The 20381-nt window shown below is 35.5% G+C and overlaps 1 protein-coding gene across 3 annotated transcripts in view; it reads left to right on the top strand.

The window, feature by feature from the left end:
- The window catches only part of LOC138320707 (neurogenic locus Notch protein-like), an 83374-nt gene that overhangs the window by 47990 nt on the left and 15003 nt on the right, over positions 1-20381 (top strand). For 2 of the 3 annotated variants that reach the window (XM_069263877.1, XM_069263879.1), the window contains 7 exons: positions 10666-10788; positions 13460-13696; positions 14247-14402; positions 14719-14907; positions 18035-18148; positions 18484-18597; positions 19144-19383. In XM_069263877.1, the coding sequence (XP_069119978.1) occupies positions 10666-10788; positions 13460-13696; positions 14247-14402; positions 14719-14907; positions 18035-18148; positions 18484-18597; positions 19144-19383 (1173 nt within the window). The remainder of the gene's footprint in view (positions 1-10665; positions 10789-13459; positions 13697-14246; positions 14403-14718; positions 14908-18034; positions 18149-18483; positions 18598-19143; positions 19384-20381) is intronic. The other variant, XM_069263878.1, reaches the window with a different exon arrangement.

Genomic DNA, 20381 nt, shown 5'->3' on the forward strand with positions numbered 1-20381 from the left:
GTCCCCTCACCCTGGGGATCAAACTAATTGATGTAATGAACAGGACCAACATACCAGGGGCCAAATCACTTGATACAATTTATAAGAAAGGTAGAAAGTTGTCAGATATTAGAGGGAATTGTGTGATAACCTCATGTGGGAGAGTCTAGAGAGAATTTTTTGTCCCTGAGGGTTACAGTACCACCTCCATTTTGGGCTAGCTGGGATTGACGAGATGGATGTATTTACCTTTGTGTCCCGTGTTTACAGCTTAACACATTTTCATTAAATGATAAAAGGAATAGAAACATATTCTTGTTGAGTGTATGTGTGAGGATTAGTGTTTATCTGAGAGACAGGATGGGCTGGGTGACCCTGGGGATTATGTATAGGACGACACATCTATGTGGTATAACTTCCATGTATTTATACTCTTCCTTACATCGGGAGTGATACGTACCATAAGTGTCATCTTATAGTTTCGACAAGTATTTAAAGTTATGTATTAAATATTTCAATTTGAAAATATCAACATCTTCAAATTAAAGTTTTAACTATCAACTTCTTATCATATAAAAAAAAAAAAATCTTCAGAAAGTGACATGAAATGATTCATTTTATAACTGGAAATAAAATTCACTGAATTCTCAAGGATCTTCTTGTCTTCAATTTCCCACACCAATTGAGAAATATGGTTTGATTTTAATTAAATGAAAAATTGCTTATATAACTTGTATCTGCAAAAACTGATTTGATGAGAAATTCAAGTAAATTGGAAAGTTAATGCAATGCTAATAGATCACATACATAGACTAATTTGCTGATAAATTGGTTCAAGGGAATCAGATTCATTTTCAATTTGAACTTGTTTATACTGGAGTAAGACATGTGGTTTATGTCCATCCCAGTAACTAGGGTACTTATCTGGCCCCTGGGACTCGGCCACATAAGGACCAGTTTAGTGATATGTTGGGCCATGAGTTGATGACATTGGGAGTGTGACTCCCAACTGGGAGTAAGCACTATTAGGTTTGATTCCCAGGGTTTTATAAGGGGTAGGGGCGCCAGTGTAAATACACAGTGATAAACACTAACTAAGGCACAAGTCCAGCAGCTGTAGCCTCTGGTCAACTGGGGTGGTCATCAGATCTCCCGCCAATATCAGCATCAAAGTCCCTACACAATGTTATCATTTCATCATTATGTATCAATTAAGGCCATCAGTTAACGAGGCACCAGGAACAGGTGCTCCCAGTGGTTTTCTGATCTTTTGGATGAAAGTGATAACACACCAGACTAGAGCAGTCGCAGCCAATAAAATCAGGAAGAAAAGCAAAAACCCTAGAGCCAGCTCAGAAAGCTCATATTCCCCAGGGTTCCCAAGATCACTTGTTAAAGACATTGCCATATAAGTTTTTAGCCTCCCTCAGAAGTTTTTCTATCCCTAGGGTCTCCATGCCTAAAAAGAACCAACTTTGATCCTGTAATGTGTCCCCAGACCTTATTTAATTTCTGACACTTGTTTTTCCTGGTGTAAGGAAAAGCACTTGTAACCCCTAAATAGGAGCCTGGGGTTTGAAAGTACATGGGAAAGGCCTAGCTCAGCCACTCTGTAGCAGAGAAAGGCTAATTGTCCCCAGCTTATAAAATCCTACCATGGCTAATTGAAAAAGTCAGAAGAATGCAGGCATATATACACCAGACTTGGTAGAAGGGCCATATTTATATATCTGAAAAGTTTAATAGTTTGACCTTGTTAGACTCATTTAGTTATTCCATTTACTTATCAAAAACAAAATTCTCATTTAAAAAATTAATAACTACAGAAGTCACCAAAACTTAGTGCAAATTACAAATTTTAGATTGGTTTTAGTAAAAATAAAAAGAGGTTTGAGAAATTGTGCAATTTTGAAGATTTGAAGCTGCCCATGCTCCATTGCCTGCTGGGTGTGGGAAACTAGGGGGTGCTGGAACTACAGGGTCATCACACACTTATATAATCCACCTCACAGCTAGCAGGCAACATTTCTTTGGTGGGAATAAAATATTGGCCTATTATGGGCCAACTGAAGTCCTTGTGTTCCTTTCCATTTTACCCATTTAGTGTCCGGATTTTAGTCAGTGCTGTCAGTCTTGTATTTTGGTGGTTAATTCTATTTGTGACATATTTTCAAAAAAAAAAAGTGAGAGAGAGAGAGAAAACTGAAAGAGAGAGAATTACTCAATAAAAATCAACACAGATTTTGTTTACTAAGTTAAATAAATATATGATTGATTGATTACATGTTTCTTTTGAATAAACGAAAGAAAATTACTCAATAAAATCAACCCAGATTTTGTTTACCAAGTTAAGTACTGGTTAAGAATGCTTTATAGGAAAAATAAATCAATGATTGATTTTCATGTTTCTTTTGAATATATACACAGTGAGTATGTATGAAAGAATGGTGAGTGTTTGAGATTACAACACATTAATCAATATGATTGTTAATGCAGGTGATTATATGATACCTGTGTAGGACACCTGTGATAAAGTTTCTAGCCCGCCAGACTGAATGATATAACAATGGAAATTTTGTACACCTATTACTTTTATTAGATAATATCATATCTTGCCAATTTGTGAATAATTTTAGATGGTAGGTAATTTTGTCAGGTATCTTCTCTTGAACAGAATTAATTTCTGACAAAGATATTGCAATTTATTTTTTTTGTAGAAATATTTAAATGCCATTCTTGAATGAAGATTTATGGCCTATGAATCTTTGCAATTATCATATCATTAGCTTTAATTGTCTTTATTATATATGCAAAGTCGTCACTTTTATTTCTTTTTTAAATTGGAAACTTGATAGATTTCACCACTATTGTATCTAATGAACAGAAATAATGGCCATATATAATACTGGTTGTTATGTTGTGATGTAGTACAGATGTGTTGATGTACTATAAAATTGTTTTGATATTTGTGTCACAGCAGTTGATGTTATGATCATGCATGTTCTGGTGCCTTTGTTTGGTGCCATTGTTCACCTTTGTCGACCAACATTTAATTATCATTCAACAAGGAAATTGAACATTTCTTTACAAATGGTTGAGTATCCATTCTTACATTTTCTAATAATGAAAATGTATGTTCTATGCAAAAATCTATTCATTTAACTAAACAGATACATTTGCCATCAGCCTATGTGGTATTTTTCAACAACTGCCACATATATCATAACCTGTTGTTTCCACATTGACATTTGAATCTAATTCGACATAAATACCTATAGTTTGTCCAAAATGACATTTTTGTAAAATATTGAAAATTATGTATTGCTGGAAAACTACAAAATAAGAATTGTGAAGGTTAGAACTATCATGGAATTTTACAAGCCATATTACTTTCCAACATGAGTGCTTACACGATTCTTTGTCAATTAAAACTTCATGCAATGTGACCTGATGTGTTAAATTTAAAAAAAAAGGAATACAAGAAATATTGCAAGATGGATCATTTTAGCTTTCTGTCTTGGATAACTATTACGAATAGACTGAAGACATAGACAAAACCAATCTGAGATCAGAAAAAGTAACTCTAACTCCTTTTGTTTCAGATGAAGTTATCTTTTGTATTTCTATTTGTGTGGATATGTTTATGATAAAGTATGTTTGGCTGTGAGGCTAGGATTAGCTTTGTCGAGAGCGCTAGGATTTGGTCAGTTGTTTTAATGGTGTTAGTAGCCTATAAATCTATAATGACTGATGACCAAGGCTTTGTTGATGTGCACACTGACTTTATTTGGCTGTGATCACAGAATGGTCATTGTGGCTATGACAGGGAGATCCCTTTACACCAACACTATTCCTATTTTACAGCCAAAATCACTTACACCTGTACAGTATTGACATATAAAATAAATTACAGGTATGAAAAAGTCTATAAATGTGTCAGGCCTGTAGCATGTTAGTCTGGTAACGACAGTAGGCACTGACCAGGAACATGTACAAGTGTTGTACCAGAGGATGGACAAATACACCTGATGTCCACTGGCTGGAAAAATACACCTGACGTCCGCTGACCGGTCAGATCTTTGGCAAACAAAAACTTTTGTATCAGTACATATGGTTAAAAAAACAAAGACTTCATCATGACCATGAATCCTGATATAGGATTCTTTCAGAAAAAATATACAATTTAACCTCTGTAACTGGAAACTTGTATTACTTATACCTTGGGAATTTGAAGCATTTTGCAGGTCCTAAGTTAACTTTTACTTCATCACATCAACTTGTAAACTTTTCTTTAATTGTATAGCTTTACATTTGGATAGTAAAAAAGAACACTATATGTTAAATCCATGATACTATTTAGAAAAATAGTTCATCAGAAAGTCAAACATACAAGAGTATACCAGATATCAGAGCTTGGGCTAATTTTCTTTCCCAACTATTTCATGTTGGAGGTACTTGAGCTAGATCCTCTAAATATAGTAAATTCCTATGTGAAAATCGAGTCGTTCCCTGCAATTGAGGAAATGGGCGTCATTAGTGGTGTAGGTTACAAGTGTTTAGAGGAGTAGTGACCTACAATAAGCTAAAGGTCACCCAGATAAAACATTTCACAACCCGTTCTAATTAGTCCTCGATGTCACCAACATCAGTATATAAAAACACCATGACAAGTAGTAAATTTCAAAAGCTTCAAATTAAAATGCAGAATTCTTAAAGTTTGAAAATAAAGTAAAAATATTGAGTATGAAGTAGGGTTTTTAAAATAAATGCTTTCTTATCATAGTTACCTTTTTGTATTTTACTTTGTGTTTATGCAAACATGAATTTTGAAATACGTAGAAAATTAGCAATTTTGTTGAACAATATGTACTTGAACAAGTAGGGAGATACCAGTATTTAGGGCCTGCCCTGTAAACTTTAGGGGAGAGGAATGTATCTGTGTTTACACACCCTTATCTCAAACAATTTTGATAACACTAATGAACATTTTTCCTGTGATTGGTAAAAGGTATTACCAGCTCTGATAAGGATACTTGTGAAAGTCAAGATTTTAGAGAAAATTAAGGTCACTCTATCCTTGCAAGTTTTCGTGTAATTGCATTTAATCCCCCCAGACTCAAATGATTTAGATTACTTGTTGTTGGAATTCTGACACTGAGTTTTAGTGTGATACATGTTAACAAATCCATCTATATGTTTTAACATTCATTTGTCCTGTCAATATAGAGCCAAACGCTTTAAAAAATCCTCAAGTTCAAATGTCAGTGGTATTTTGTGGGACTGTAACGGCTTCTGGTAATTATAATATGTGACAAAGTCTGTCCTTTGTTTACTCCCTAGTGCAATATAACTCTCAAGTTATTATATACAGCCTTTCATAACGTCATATTTTCTTCACAGTTGAAGTGCTTTAGTTTGAAGGAAAGGAATTTTCCTGTTATCCTCAATGACTAATTTGTTTTCTGTTAAACCTGGTGATATTTCCTTGTTTTGGATTCCTATGGGTGTTGAATTGTCACGTAAAAAGATTGTAAAAAGATACAATCGACCACTTCTGGTCGGTCACACATGTCACTGTGTTAATCATACACATGGTTAGTAAGTTTTTCTCTGGGTCAAAAAGTGAAACTTGTTGGAGCGATACGGGAATGAAATGCCTGATTTCCTTGCATGTTTTGGATACCGCAGAATTTGTGGATTTCGAACTGGCCTTGGTGCAAGGCTTCTGGTTGTAGCTCAATTTAAGTGGACTGAACAATAGGGGTTTCACAATATAATGAAAGGGGCCCTTTATTTGTATCCGAAGAAACTGGCCTTTCAGTGGTTGTGTCTGGTAATCGGCTTAGTTGTGGTGTAGATATGCGACAGAGATTGTCGGATACATATCACACCGCCAGTGTAGAGCATTCACTACTTCAGTACCCATAAATGCCTAATATTATTTCACTGGTTTGTAATTTCCTTGAGTGCCTTATTCTACAACACAGAAGGATTAAATCTGGGGCCCAAGGAAGGGTAAACAAAACCTCAGACTCCGGCAAATCATAGCAGAATTGAAAATAATAAAATTACTAAGTTCAGTAACTTTTAAACAAGCCCAAAACATGTATTCCACAAACTGTTGACAACTCCCAGTGCTATCCAATGTACTGGTGTAGTTGTATTCACTCCTCATTCCTGTGGCCATTGCATTCAGTGGATTTCAATATTTCTCTGAATTGCACAGGAAAAGCACAAACACCCAATTGGTCAATTTAATTCTTTATTATTTATTTTATTATTTTTGGCCCATAGATAAGTCACAAAAATAACTGAGGTTTAAACTTGGGAGTATTTAATGTTATGAATATACTTTAGATATTTTTACTTTCGTATTATTTTGGTGTTTCTGTCCTCTGTCAGCTAAAACAATATTATAATCACCTGTCCAGTGGTCAAGCAAGCGTCTGCCAAGTTGACATTACAGCATTCTGTGATTAAGAACCTGAAATATGTGATAAAATAACATTACTGATGTATAGACTTTAGAGAGCTTGTCTGAAAACATTACCGAGATCCTCAGTTCAAACATCATGGCGATCTTGTTTTGTTAACACGTGCTGTTATCATTAAGTTTAATACATACACTATAAAATCATTTGTTCACCTCAGGCATGACTTATCGTTATTTATTTGTCTATTGTTCGGACACTAGCTAGATTCCAATACACTTACAATTCAAAGATTTAAAAAATCATTTCCTTCATGATATGTCTTATTCAGACTTAAGATTATATACGAGTATATCCCCCGGGAGTACCTCTGCGCTGCCACTAATTCTCCATTGTTCAGTACTTTATGAGCAGTACATTACTGAGAATAAACAAACATGCATAGCCCCTTAAATAGTCGTGGTAAGTAGCTGTAATTACTGTAGGTGACATATGGACATTCCTTCCTTTGTCCTTCAATCTGTCCCCTTGATGTCCTGCTGGTCAGGGACAGGTCATCTGTCTGTAGATAAATAACCTGTAGATTTAATTCACTTTATTGTTTGTCCATGATAACCTTGAAAAATCTGTTTTAATTATATTAGATTCAGTTTAAAAAAAAACTAAAAAAAAAACAAAAAACAGAGGGGGAAATTCCTGAAAAAAATCAGCCCTGAGAATTTCATTGAAATGAATCCTACCTTCTATACATTATTTGTAATTTCTTTATTTGTACATAGGATCATGAAAAAAACAATACATCATTAGCATTGCCTTGTTATCACATTAACAATCAATGTTAAGTATTAGTCCTAATCTGAAACTGTTCTCATGCAGGAACTAAACATATTTACATGAGTTTGTGTTAATGATTCCAGACGTGTATAAATTATTTGATAAAAACATCACTTTTGTTTATGTAAAGCTTTTGTCAGGTATCTTTGAAATCTGTACTTGACATAGAAATGCACCATCAATCAATGCTGTGACTTCAGTCTGCTGTATTAAGTATCCATACACCTGTAAAATAAACTACAGGTATATTAGTCAGGCACTGAATGGCCATGTTCGTGTAATGCAAAAATCATGTCAAGTGCTTTAATGTGGACGAGTGTGTGGCAGAGAGATTGTACCCATGCAGTAGATCTGTCAATCCATTTGAAATCTTGGCTATTGTAGAAATGATAAAAGTTTTTAGTTCCCTAGTGAATTAATGATACTGGGCAATAGATATAGAATCATTATCCATTGCAGAAATCGCAGATTTCAATATGGTAATGTGGTTTACATGTTTATTCAGTATTAAGGTTTTGGGTCCATGGCAGTAAATTTTGGTCTGTTTTTGACCATTATGTATTAGGTACTTATCTATCTTCCTTCAGATACAGTTACATATACTGTATCTAGTACCTATGACAAGTGGTATCTCCTCCTCGAGACCCTCGTTCTAATTTATACATGTACTATGTAGGTGTCCTCCTTGAGATCCCCATTCTTATGGAGTATTCTTGCACTAGGTTATAGGTGTACTCCCAACTTGTGTGTTTGTAGATACAGTATGATGCATTGTCCTCCGGATAAAACCCATTGGAAGAGTAAGGAATGTGGATGGACCTGACTGACACTCTACTTTGAACACTTGAAATTCTCTCTAGACTTGACATTGTGTAGATTGTTTATCGTACCAGGGGGAGGGAAGCAGGCCCTTGGGTCCCTCCCGCCATCAGTAAGGTTCCCAGGGCCCTCTAACACTTTTGCATCACGTACATATATTTACCAGGCTGTACCTCTGTGAACCAGTTACAACAACATCTGTCATGTGACTGACGCTGATTGTCACAAATCTGATGTAAATTGAACAAAATTACCAAAATCCTGATCATGTGACAGAAATAATGGAGCAATGGAGAAGCTGGCGGTTAAACTGGGGTGAGACAGCATTGTAAAGGGAATCTCAGACCTTTACACTGAACCAATGGGAAAGTAGGAGGCCAAATCTGTTGTACATGATTAACAGCAATAAAACATTCAATATTTAATGTCACCAGCCTCCCAGGCCCTTTGTAATGTCATTATGTAAGGGGAGACAACTGAGATAATGGGTGAGAATTGGCACGTTTATAAACATGCAGTCTGGATCGGTACAACACTTGAGAAAGTCATGTCTTCACTTTATCAAATCACTAGATTAAGTAATTAATGTTTTTGCTAAATTTAATTAAATATGTCATTGTTAGAATTTTGCATTAGTGCAGATTTCAAAATTCTAATTTTGGTATTACTGAGATTTAAACAGACAATTCAGTAATATAATGCATTGATTGAATCCATATTTTCTGTTTCCTAAGATATGGGGTAAATGCTGACTTGTATTTTAAGCCTGTATAAAACAGTAGGACCTGTTAATTCCAGACTGGGTGGACTGTAAAGTTCAGCCTCTGAAACTGTACCGAATGTTTACTGATGCAGCACTAGATCACTGATAAGGGGTCAGGGGTCGTCACTCAGGATACATCTGTTTTCTATCTTGTTTATACAGATATTTACACTTGACACCCAAATCCAGACCAGCACAGCCAAACAAAATCAGAATTAATGGGACAAGAAATTGTGGGCCTACATGGGCTACCATGGTTATTAATCTGGCCACCCCCAATTTCTATCTGGCCGGTAAACTGTATAATGGCTGGGTAATTTCAGACATAGGTAATTGAAATTTTCCTTAATTTTAAAATTAGGGCGTCATTAAGAGGAAAGCCTTTGAATTTTGTTATTGCTGTAGACACCATGTAAAAAAGCAGCCTCCAAAACCAGCTGGGGAGAGTTCATGTATAGCAAGATGTCAAAGTGGAAATCTACTTTTTGACACATTTTGTTGAAGTTCATGTAAGAAAGGACACCAGAAAGATTTAAGACAGTATTTGAAAAGTACTCAAAGGCTCTGAGAGAAGGAGAAAGAAAACAAAGAGATAATAAATTGATTTTTTTCTCTGAGAAACAACTAAATGCGTTGCTAATATATTAAAATATAAATGTTTTTATCATTAAAGGCAAACATTAAAAAGGTATTGTCTTAGAAAATGTATTTTGCCCTTTGAAGGATGATGGAGGGGTTTGTTTGTGTTGAGTTGGAATGACTATCAGTTTGTACAGCTGTAATATATCTTATAGTGATAACAACTCGATGTGATTTACTTATAAGGTCCATTTGATATACTGGTAAATGTCCTCGTAAGATATTTATAAGTCTACAAATTTTTGCAAATTAATTCATATTTTACTTTGGATGTGTTTTTCAAAATTGGTTTGTCCTAGCTTACAAAATGCATTTTTGGAGAATGAAAATTCAAATTGTGTATCGTCTTCTTTCACACATTCAAATTGTTACACTGTATCGTGTCCTGTTACTGGACATGGAGTTGCTGGAGTGTCATGTCACACGAATGTGTCTGTTGGGTGGGGCTGTGTCTGGGTCACAGAGATGTATGATTGACCTCTGACCTGGCCTGTCTCGCTATTTGTCACATAAAACCCGACTAATCACAACTATTTTACCTATATAGTTTATAGGGGTAACTACCCCTATAAACTATATAGGTAAAATAGTTGGGATAAGATTTCAGAAAACTAAACCATCTCTTTAGTAAAATATATTGCCTAATCCTTATGGTTTTGTAGGTTTAATTCAGGACCTGATGAATAATTTACTGTCTTGACATTTGTATCATATATTAGAGATATTCTGCAATGGAGCAATCGTAGCTGTAGAAAATAAAACTGTCTGAAGTGTTCGGGTGGATAGGTGTAGTATCATTATCACCTGTAGTATCCATTCAGCTCTCCGTTCTTGACCTAGCTCTAGTCTTCGCACTCATCTTTTGACAATTCTAACATGAAATTGAATTCTATGGCAGTGTACTATATTTGTCACTGTGCCAAAAGGTTACAAGGGTTTTGCCTATTTCTGTAGAACAGACATTTTCTCACGGCTGGGTGTTTTGAAGTTGTTATTATCGGGCCAGAATCACACCTTCATGGTCGGCCATTGAGGACGTCTGACACTTCTACAAAACACATTGGTCTTTGACAAGGCTAAAAAAGTGAAAGTTTGAATGTTTTGTATCAATATTAAATGTCTTTCTAACAATTGTACACAATTTTCTGTTGTGATTAGGTTACAATGAGCAGTTTTACTCAATGTTACCTTATTTTTCAGGTTTCCATGGTATCCATTGTCAAGTAAACAATAATGACTGCACAAACAGCAACTGTAGCAATGGGTCAACCTGTCGGGATGGAGTCAACTCTTATACCTGTGAATGTCCACCAACCCATACAGGTAGGTCAAGGTCAAGCATTTTCACATAAACAAAACTTCTCTAGAACAAAAGGACTGTGCCGAAGGAAAAAATTGTTCTTTAATCCCAATACACTGGCAAACATGAAAAGCGAAGTTGAATAACAGAATAATGTAAGATGTTCATACCCAATTTACAAGACAACTTTCAATGTGGATTTATAAAAAGGAATTTAATAACCACAAACAATAATCATCCTGAATGTCAATAAACAAACAAATAAATATCATTTATATCATTATTTACCTATCACTTATGTTTTAGCAGATTAAAATTTGCAGTCACAACCATTCCCCATGAAATCTCGAAAATATCCTTGTGAAAATTACCTGCTATACATGTTTAGGGGATCTTATTGCCAGTCATGGACTTATTGTCATTGTTTACAGTAAGCCTGTCTACTCCTAATGTATGCAGGGGAAATATTCTAGTTTGACATTACCCTTGAATGCAATAAAATCATATCTTGAACCAGAAAAAAAAACCTTGCATTGTGAATAGAGTCATAAAATCTTCATTTTATCTTGGTTACATTGTGGGAAAACATTTACATCTAGTCAGTGTGATGAAACGACACAATTTCATTGTAATGTGTATTGAATGGATGATGTAAGAGAAATATTTAGGAGTATTCTCCTTAGTTAAATCGTTATATCAAAAAGCAGACCTGGAAATTTGATTATATTTTAAATGCTTTGATAATAAAAAGAATTCAGACTATGGGATATGTTGTTGGTGTTGGACTTTACCTGTATTATTGTCCAAGCATACCTGGACGAGAGCAGGTGCTGACAATTGTTAAGTACCTCATGGCCGGCCTGTTATTTTTTGGAGGGAAAAAGATTTGGGGATCGAATGTAAAGGGGGTCGTAGAAGATTATAGGTTAAGATAGTTGTAGAAGGACAAATAAAAGACCAAGATACTTGGAGATATCTTACTTTTGTTGGTAAAGATTACACTCAAAACAAATTCCATGCTGACAAGATTCCTAAACAAGATTGGAATAAATTCAGTTGGCCTGGTAGTAGTGTGACGGGGGTAATGGGTGGAGAGTTTCAGGGGTATAGATGTTACTGTAGATAGACGGGGGACCTGTTACCAGACTGTTTTCCTCCAGGGTAGAGATGTCCTGATACCGCCTTTAATACACCAGCCTAATCCCCAACTGATCAGTGTCTTTGACATTTAAACACTAACGGCTTTGTTCTATACGTTTACACAGACTTTTTACAGACGAAACACATTATATCACCTTTGTTTTGAAATCTGTAAACTGTTTGCAGAAAAAAAAAGAACTGGCAACTTAGAAAAGAGGTTTGATTTCAGTAGAAATATCTTTAACATTGTAGAGCTGATGAATCATTTTTTTTGTTTTTTTTTTACCTATGAACAAGAAACATTTCCTTTGAAAATGTAACAAAAATTATGATTGACAGGCTGGAGTTTACTAAGAATACACTCATATTTTGAAAGAGAGTCCCACACTGTATTGTACAAAGTCCATAAGTTCTCAAAATTTTCATATGAAAAGATCCCACAGAAAGACATTGTTTTTCTTGTGGGAAAAAAGATGAGCACCTGTGATACAGAGGTGTAGTATTTCATACCTATCTCCCAAGTAACAATTGTATGTTTGTCTGTCATCTTATGTACATAGTAAATACTCAGAATTTTAGTACAATCGGGAAAGGTGGTAATTTATCATAGAGATGATTGGAGCAAATTACTTCTATCCTGTCCAATAGTGTTAAAGTTATGCCCAGTTAAAAATATAACTCTGGTTTAATAGATATATATTTAGGGGAATTAGGTCTAAGGTAGATTATCACGTGTAACTGTCCACCTTCTGTATCACAGGTATCTAAAGCTAGGATTGGTATTGGCTAAGGGGAGGAGGGGTGATGTCCTTGTCAATTGTCAAAAATGAATAAAGCAGTGACCATGTTACTGGTAAAAAAAAAGTACAATGAGAAAAAACACTTTCCCATGGTTGCTTTCCTGCGGTGTGATCAATTATCCATCACAAGTTAGCACGACCATTGTAAACCTGAAGATATGGTGCATGTGAACGGACCTCAGTCCACTACACACAAAGGCAAACCCGCGGCCACGATATAATTACTGAACACATATTTTTTGGGAGGTTCGTTGGACTGTGTGAATTGTGTAGGTGATGAGGACACAAGATATTGGGGATTAAGGCTCACCGTATTGTTGTCACGGTAGCACATCAAACACACTCCCTGGTATTTTTCTGGAATGCTCTGATATTTTTATTTTATGACTGAAATAAAAAAAAATTTGCAGGAAAATACCTCATATCTGTATAGATTTTCTAGAATGATTAAAATACAATGTAGTAGCTTTCTCCCCATCTACACATATCAACAATAAGACAGAACATAAGGTCATGATTCTAAAATGAGGTAGTAATACATGTATAGAGCTCCCTTGATTGAGAATGAAAAAAGTTGAGAATTGTAAATATCACGTTGAATTTTGAAAAAGAAGATTCCCATTGCTTCCCCCTCAAAACACAACATAACATATTCAATAAAATGAAATATTTGAAGTTTTCCTTGATTTTGTCCTGCCACATTCTGTCCGCTTTGCTTGCAGTGTTGTCTAATGTATACATTACTATATTTCAGGAACTTTCTGTGAAACCGATGTGAATGAATGTTTAGAATTCCCTGGAATCTGTAAGAATGGGGCCACCTGTATGAATAACCCAGATTTTGACTATACCTGTATTTGTGTGAATGGGTGGACCAGTAAAGACTGCAGTGAGAACATCGACGACTGCCAAACCCAGCCATGTCTTCATAACGGAACTTGTCATGACCATGTTGGCTACTTTACATGTACCTGTCCGCCTGATAAAACAGGTCAGTTCCTCATCTAGTAGTGACCTTCACCTTTCAGTGGTGACCTCCAAGTCACCACAAGGTCATCCATATATTTTATGAGTTGAAGTCCCTGTCCCTGCTTCAATGTTTGTCATTATTGCTTGCCTTGCTCTGTTCAAAAGATATTTAACTTTCAAAATTTGACTGTGATTGGCCTGAAGATCCATTTTCTTAGTCATTTTACAGCAAGGATGAATTCTGTCTATTATTTAAGCTTTCTGAAACAAATCTGCTTTTACTGGAAATCGTTATCTCCATAAATTGTAATGTTTAAATGAAATACTGCATGGCAGCTGTCAGTTATCCAGATGCTTAAGATTGTTGGTAAATGAACATTGTTTTGTTATCAAACAATGTCATTTCTGCTCATGTAACTTTTTGAATGACTTTGAAATTGCTCAGTATTGATCAATGCATGATACTATGATATGATTTCTCTGGTATGTCTCTGACGATTCTTTATGAGGGTGGTACATGCATGTTACTAACTCTCTGTCTTGTTTCTTCGCTTGTTTACCCACTCACACAGGTCTGCGATGTCACATGAACAACGCCTGTGAATCAAACCCATGCCAGAACAACGCGATCTGCGAGGCCTCCCCTATGAACGGCCAGTACCGCTGTACGTGTAGTCAGGGATGGACCGGACCCACCTGTGAAACAGACCTGAATGAGTGTCAAGATGGTAAGTCCTGGATGATGAAGATAATCCTATGGTGACATAGGTATATAATAGATTTTCAAGAGATGAAAGATTCTGATACTTGTGAGAATATATGCTAAAGACCTCTTCATCAAGGAATACATTTCATCAGTTAAAGCCATCTTGATATCTATATATCGATGCTAAAAACTTCGCCAAGTTGACTTCCATCTTTATAGAATTGGTTTGACATTGGTTCCGCATTTGACCCTATGTAAGCCCCAGTGGTCTAATTCCAGTTGAAGAATAAGTTCTATCTTCTGTAGATATCCATATAATATTTTGTTGTATATTTCAGCGGCCTTGGTGATTTGTGAACATGGCGGTACTTGCCAGAATACCCAGGGTAGTTACTACTGTGACTGTCGACAGGGATTCAGTGGCCCCTTGTGTGAGGAAAACATCAACGAATGTCTGTCTAACCCCTGTAAAAATGATGGTACCTGTCTGGACAAGATGGGCAGCTACATCTGTGTGTGTATGGCAGGTAAGTCAGAAGAAGTCGGTCCTACACACAACAGTCAAAATGTCCTCGAACATATGTACATCAGGATAATAATACTGGTGTTTGTATTAAATCTGCTGACTGCAGTATGTGTCTGTGGAGATTATGTAACTCAGTACTGCATTAATATATACTTGAGAAAAGATAGAGCCATAGAATATTTTTTAACTTGGAGTTTCGACCATACTGTCTGAATACTGGACTTAAATGGCCTTGATCGAAAACATCTGCTCGAATACCTAGTTAAGGATTTAAATGGAGACATGGTCAGTTGAGACATTTAGTGGCTTAGAGAGCATTTATTGGGGGTCAGAAATGATGTGATAGCAGTATCAACATCTGGGGTGGAGATTAGAGGTGTTAAATGTAGTAAAGATCTAAGTTCAGTGGTGATATAAATAACAATTCATCAGCTACCCACAAACTACAGCAAGGCACTGAGGCAGAACCGTCCCAGGTATCTACGCCTAAATGGAAGGAATTCGAAATTAGTGATGTTTTTAAGAGGTTTACACATTGTTAATGTATGCAACAGAGCAGGTCGGAGTTGTTAGGAAAGTTCAGAGGTCACTTCGGTGAAGTGTGGGAAAAGTTGACAAACGTTACATATAGTTTACTACACCTTTATATTGTCAATGTTACATCCAAGTTTATGTAGAGTGTGTTAGCTATATATGTAGTGTTAGTTATCATGCTAAGATATCTACACCGATAGAATCAGCATCTAGATGTATTTGTGTATTTGTTTGCATTATTCATTGATGTTAAAACCTCATTTATTTAATTAAACTAATTGTTGTATATATAAGGGTTCAGATTGTAGATCAAAGTACAAGTCACATTGGTCTTTAGACCATAGAAATCCTGGTGATCTTTTGTGATGTCTATTTAAACTGACCACTTCCTGTGTAGCTTCAGTGGTCAGTACTAAGGTCAGTAGAGAATACTGACCTTTAGCATTCTTCATAGCAATGATATGGAAATGAAGTCTGAACTCATTAAAATAAATCTATGGACATTTTGATATTCTGCAGTCGGTAGGTTGATGGTTGTGTATAACATGTGGTTTCCATTTAAAATCTTTACTATGGTGAAGTTTGGACGTATTTTCAAATGTCTTAGTTTTGATGAGGGGTGTAACTTTAGACTGAGTGGGTCTGATTTCGAGATAGGCGTTACTTGCTCCACAAAGGGGAGTAATCGTGTGCGACTCGGAGAGGAACAACTAATACCATTGTCTTCTGTCTCACCATTGCATGTCAAAACACTATGAAATGAATCTGTCCATTGGAATTTAAATTTCTAAAATCTAAAAACCAACCAAATGTGAAATTTAAAACTTGAACCATATAAACTAGAGTGAATAGATTTGTTTGAAATCTTCACCTTTGTCTCTATCTTGTGTATGTGATAAAGTGATACTGGGTGATTGATCAGGGGTACAAGACCTTGAAGTAAAGTGGGGGGGAGGTCTCTGTCACAGAAGTTTGTTTTGCCTTAGGAGAGGGTTGTCACAAAGATGGAAGTTTGTTTTGCCTTAGGAGAGGGTTGTCACAAAGATTTGGTATTTAAATGATTTGAGACAAATTACATGGATTGTTTGACTGACTTAACCCTAGCAACATTGAAATAACATTTGTTTACTATACTTCATATAGCATAATTTAAATACATTATGTATTGTCAACTAGAGTGGGGGGGGGATCCACAGGACCATCAACTGATCAGGGACAGACACACTAGGCTACTTGTTTCAAACTGGTATAACTTTCTTGATAAATATAACTGTATTTTAAATGTTAATTTTGTATTAAAAAAGGCAATTACCCAGTTCACTTCAATGTAGACCTGTTCTATCATAATACAGTGTTTGTGGGAAGAAAATTTGTTTTAGATTTCACAATTTATTTCATAATTTATACATTAGATATCAAATTGCTCAGTGGTGCTCTATCTGATAAATACATTATAACAGACAGACATGACATTTACGTGATCGTGATGTCTACTAAGGCTTTACAACAGAGAGAAAATTCAAACTGAAATAGGGGAAAAAATACACAAACAATAAATAAAAGAATGAAAGCATGGTTATATCACATCGTTAATTAGGTTTTTACTGATACCCTGATAGGGTGGGTTCCCACAGTAAGGGGGGATCAGGTGTACTGGCGACAGAGCAGGGGAGGAGGGGGGAACTAACATGTGGTACACATCTCTAACTCTACAAATCATACTCTATAAGTAATGTTTTTGAAATTAGAAATAAATACTCTGACAGTTGTAGGTCCTGCTGTGTGAGGGGGTTAGGGGGAGGGGGAGGGGGAATGGGCTTTCTTCCTTGTGTTACTGCGGTGATAGAGGCAGTGTTCCCACGGCTATGGAGTTTTAAAAAAGCAGAAAACAGTGCCAGCACTAGTGATGTACGATAAGATCTGCCCGGGGAATGTTGTTACATACGGTTATAGGGGTACTGGGGCGTGGATACTACACCATCAAACATCAGACTCGCTCTAATGTATCAGGCAATATCCTGATCATAAATCTGCTTTTCTATTGGTAATTACGAAACATTTATCAATTTATTTCTTCAGTTAATCCCAAGAAAATATATTAGGGTCCTCTAGATTTTCAGATTTTAAAAAGAAAAAAAGGACTCTTAAAAGTGAATTAATGTATTAAAAGTTGGATTATAAAGAAATAGAAATTTCCTTTTAAAGTGTAAATTGATGTAAAACCAAAAATAGATACAAAGAACATTTTGAATTGTCCTTTTAACAAGGGATTTCATGAAAAATGATATTTTGCTTTCAAAACATGAGGAAAGGTGTCGTTTTACCAATTGTTACACACTAGACTGGGTACGGCCAGTCTGGACTACTTCACCTACTTAACACATACTACCATGCTGTAACTATCATATCTTATTGACATCATTTATTTAATCTTATGTGTTACTTCTCAATTGTTTTAAACTTTAAAAAAAAAAATATATATATATATATCCAGTTATTTTGGACAATGAAAATAAAATATAGATGAATGTATTTATGTTAGATTTTAACTTTTAAACATTGGTTATCATGCAGGATGTTTTTGTTTCTGACAGGATACGAAGGCTCTATGTGTGAGATAGAAATAGACGAGTGTGCCACAGAGCCATGTCGTAACGGTGGTACATGTGAAGATCAAATCAACAAATTCCGCTGCTTCTGTCCAGCAGGTATACACTACATAAAGATTTATTACTCATTGATAATGTTCTATGAAATAAATCTCTGAAAAATGTGTCTTTGATTTTAATGTGTGTTTGATTTTGATTTTGTATATCAGAATTTTTATTTTTCATAAGATAATTATATATCAACTTGATGATTGTCTTGTATTTCTGAATTAGAATAAGAAATTAAGGAAAATAGACATTTTAATGCATTAAGTGGATAAATACCATAAAACTATAGATAGATAGAAATACTCTGTGTGACAATGTATTATTAAACAGCAGATAGAAGTATCTGTGTGACCTTTATACAATCTTGCCTGTCCTTCTGTACCCAGGTTTTACCGGTACCACCTGCAGTCTCAACATTGACGAATGCCTGAGTAACCCTTGCGTCAACGGCGCCATTTGTAATGACACCATTGACGGATATATCTGCAACTGTTTGCATGGTAACCACCCTTATATAATGACCCCTCCCCTTGTAACCATGGTAACAACCTCAAAATCTTCCTCATTAGTTCTACAGGCCTATATTTTGTACAATAATTTTTCTGGCGTATTTTGGTGACCCCCTTACTTCTGATATAATATATATGTAAAAACTTTTTATATCAATAACCTGTATGGAACCCGTATATGTTACCTTACCAGTTGTAATGTATACATGTTTTACTTTTACAGTTGTATATGACGTATAAAACCTATATATGCTATGTATGATATAATTGCTTACGCTATACACTACTTGCTATATGACTATACTGATGAATGTTATTCTATCTTGATTTGCCTGTTGTACAAGACTCTGTTTTCTATACCCAAACCCCTGCAAATGATGAAACTATTACCCAAGAACATTGAATGCAATTAATTTCAAGAATTATTTTCAAATTGATTTTCATGTGTATTGAATTTTTCAATGACATCTTGAATATTAACCATGGAGTGACTTTGTATTGTTTTAAATTGTAAATAATTTGAATTGTGTTCGTTAGGATTTACTGGCGTTCGATGTGAACAGGACATCAACGAATGTGCTGGCATCAACTGTCACAATGGTAATTGTGTGGATCTCCAAGGAGACTACCGATGTGACTGTCACCGTGGTTACACAGGCAAACACTGTGACCAGGATATTAATGAATGTGACGCGTCCCCATGTCAGTATGGGGGTACCTGTGTCCAGCTCAAAGACGGCGGGGGCTATGATTGTCAGTGTCCTCTAGGAACATCAGGTAAGGTCCTGTCAAGGCAGTCATTACTGTTTTACTCCGTCAGTTTCAGCAGCGTTACTTAGCTGAAGGAAATTCTGATACCTGAAGTTCTGAAATCAAAAGTTCGCAGTATATCAAGTCTTAACGTTTTGACGTTTTCTAATGGACATTATAAGATCATCACAGAATAAGTTACAAACAATTTCAGCAGTCTTATGGTGTTGACGTCAGAATCTCCTAAATTTAATTTGATGTTTTACAGGATAATTCTTCCATTTTATTGCTGTAATTAACACTAGATGCACCTGTTGTTAAATTATCATATCATCTATGACATTACGATTACCTGTGTCACGTACACGTATGATAATATAAATCCACATGATATCCTTACTCACAGTTCAATGGCTCAATAAACACAACGTTATATACATCCAGTGATGTCTCATTCATACATGAATGTACTAAATGTGATGTTCATGGGGGTGTGACGGAGGATGAGGACGATGAAAGGAACAGTAAACCCTATACTTATCGTGACGCCATTACAGATCACATTGACTCATCTCTCAATACTGTTTCTATCCTCAATTAGATTTCATTGCAGACGTTCTACACATTAATTGGTAAATGATCCAAAATGAGACATGTTTATGACTTAATCTTCTTTGTAGTTGGTTTGACAAGATGAAAATCAGATATGATAGCAAAGAAAAGTTCTGAATCATTTTGTAGCAGTGTATGAAGAAGAGTAGATAATACAGCATCTATCTAACAATCACTCTATCCTGGTGGTATCTCACAATTACATTATTAGGGCCAAGGTTATGTATAGATTTTGATCATTGATGTTTGATAAAAGGTCTTGTTAATATCAATTTAGAAATTAAAAGACAAAAGGCAAAAACGTGCATTTATTATAATGTGAAAAGTAATGAGTGTGCCATGAAAATGTGGTTGGAAGGTCTGTAATGTATAAAATATTAGATCCAGGTATTAATCTAATTGCAATATTTGTG

Source organism: Argopecten irradians, chromosome 4 (genome assembly GCF_041381155.1).
Source record: "Argopecten irradians isolate NY chromosome 4, Ai_NY, whole genome shotgun sequence".
NCBI lineage: Eukaryota > Metazoa > Mollusca > Bivalvia > Pectinida > Pectinidae > Argopecten > Argopecten irradians.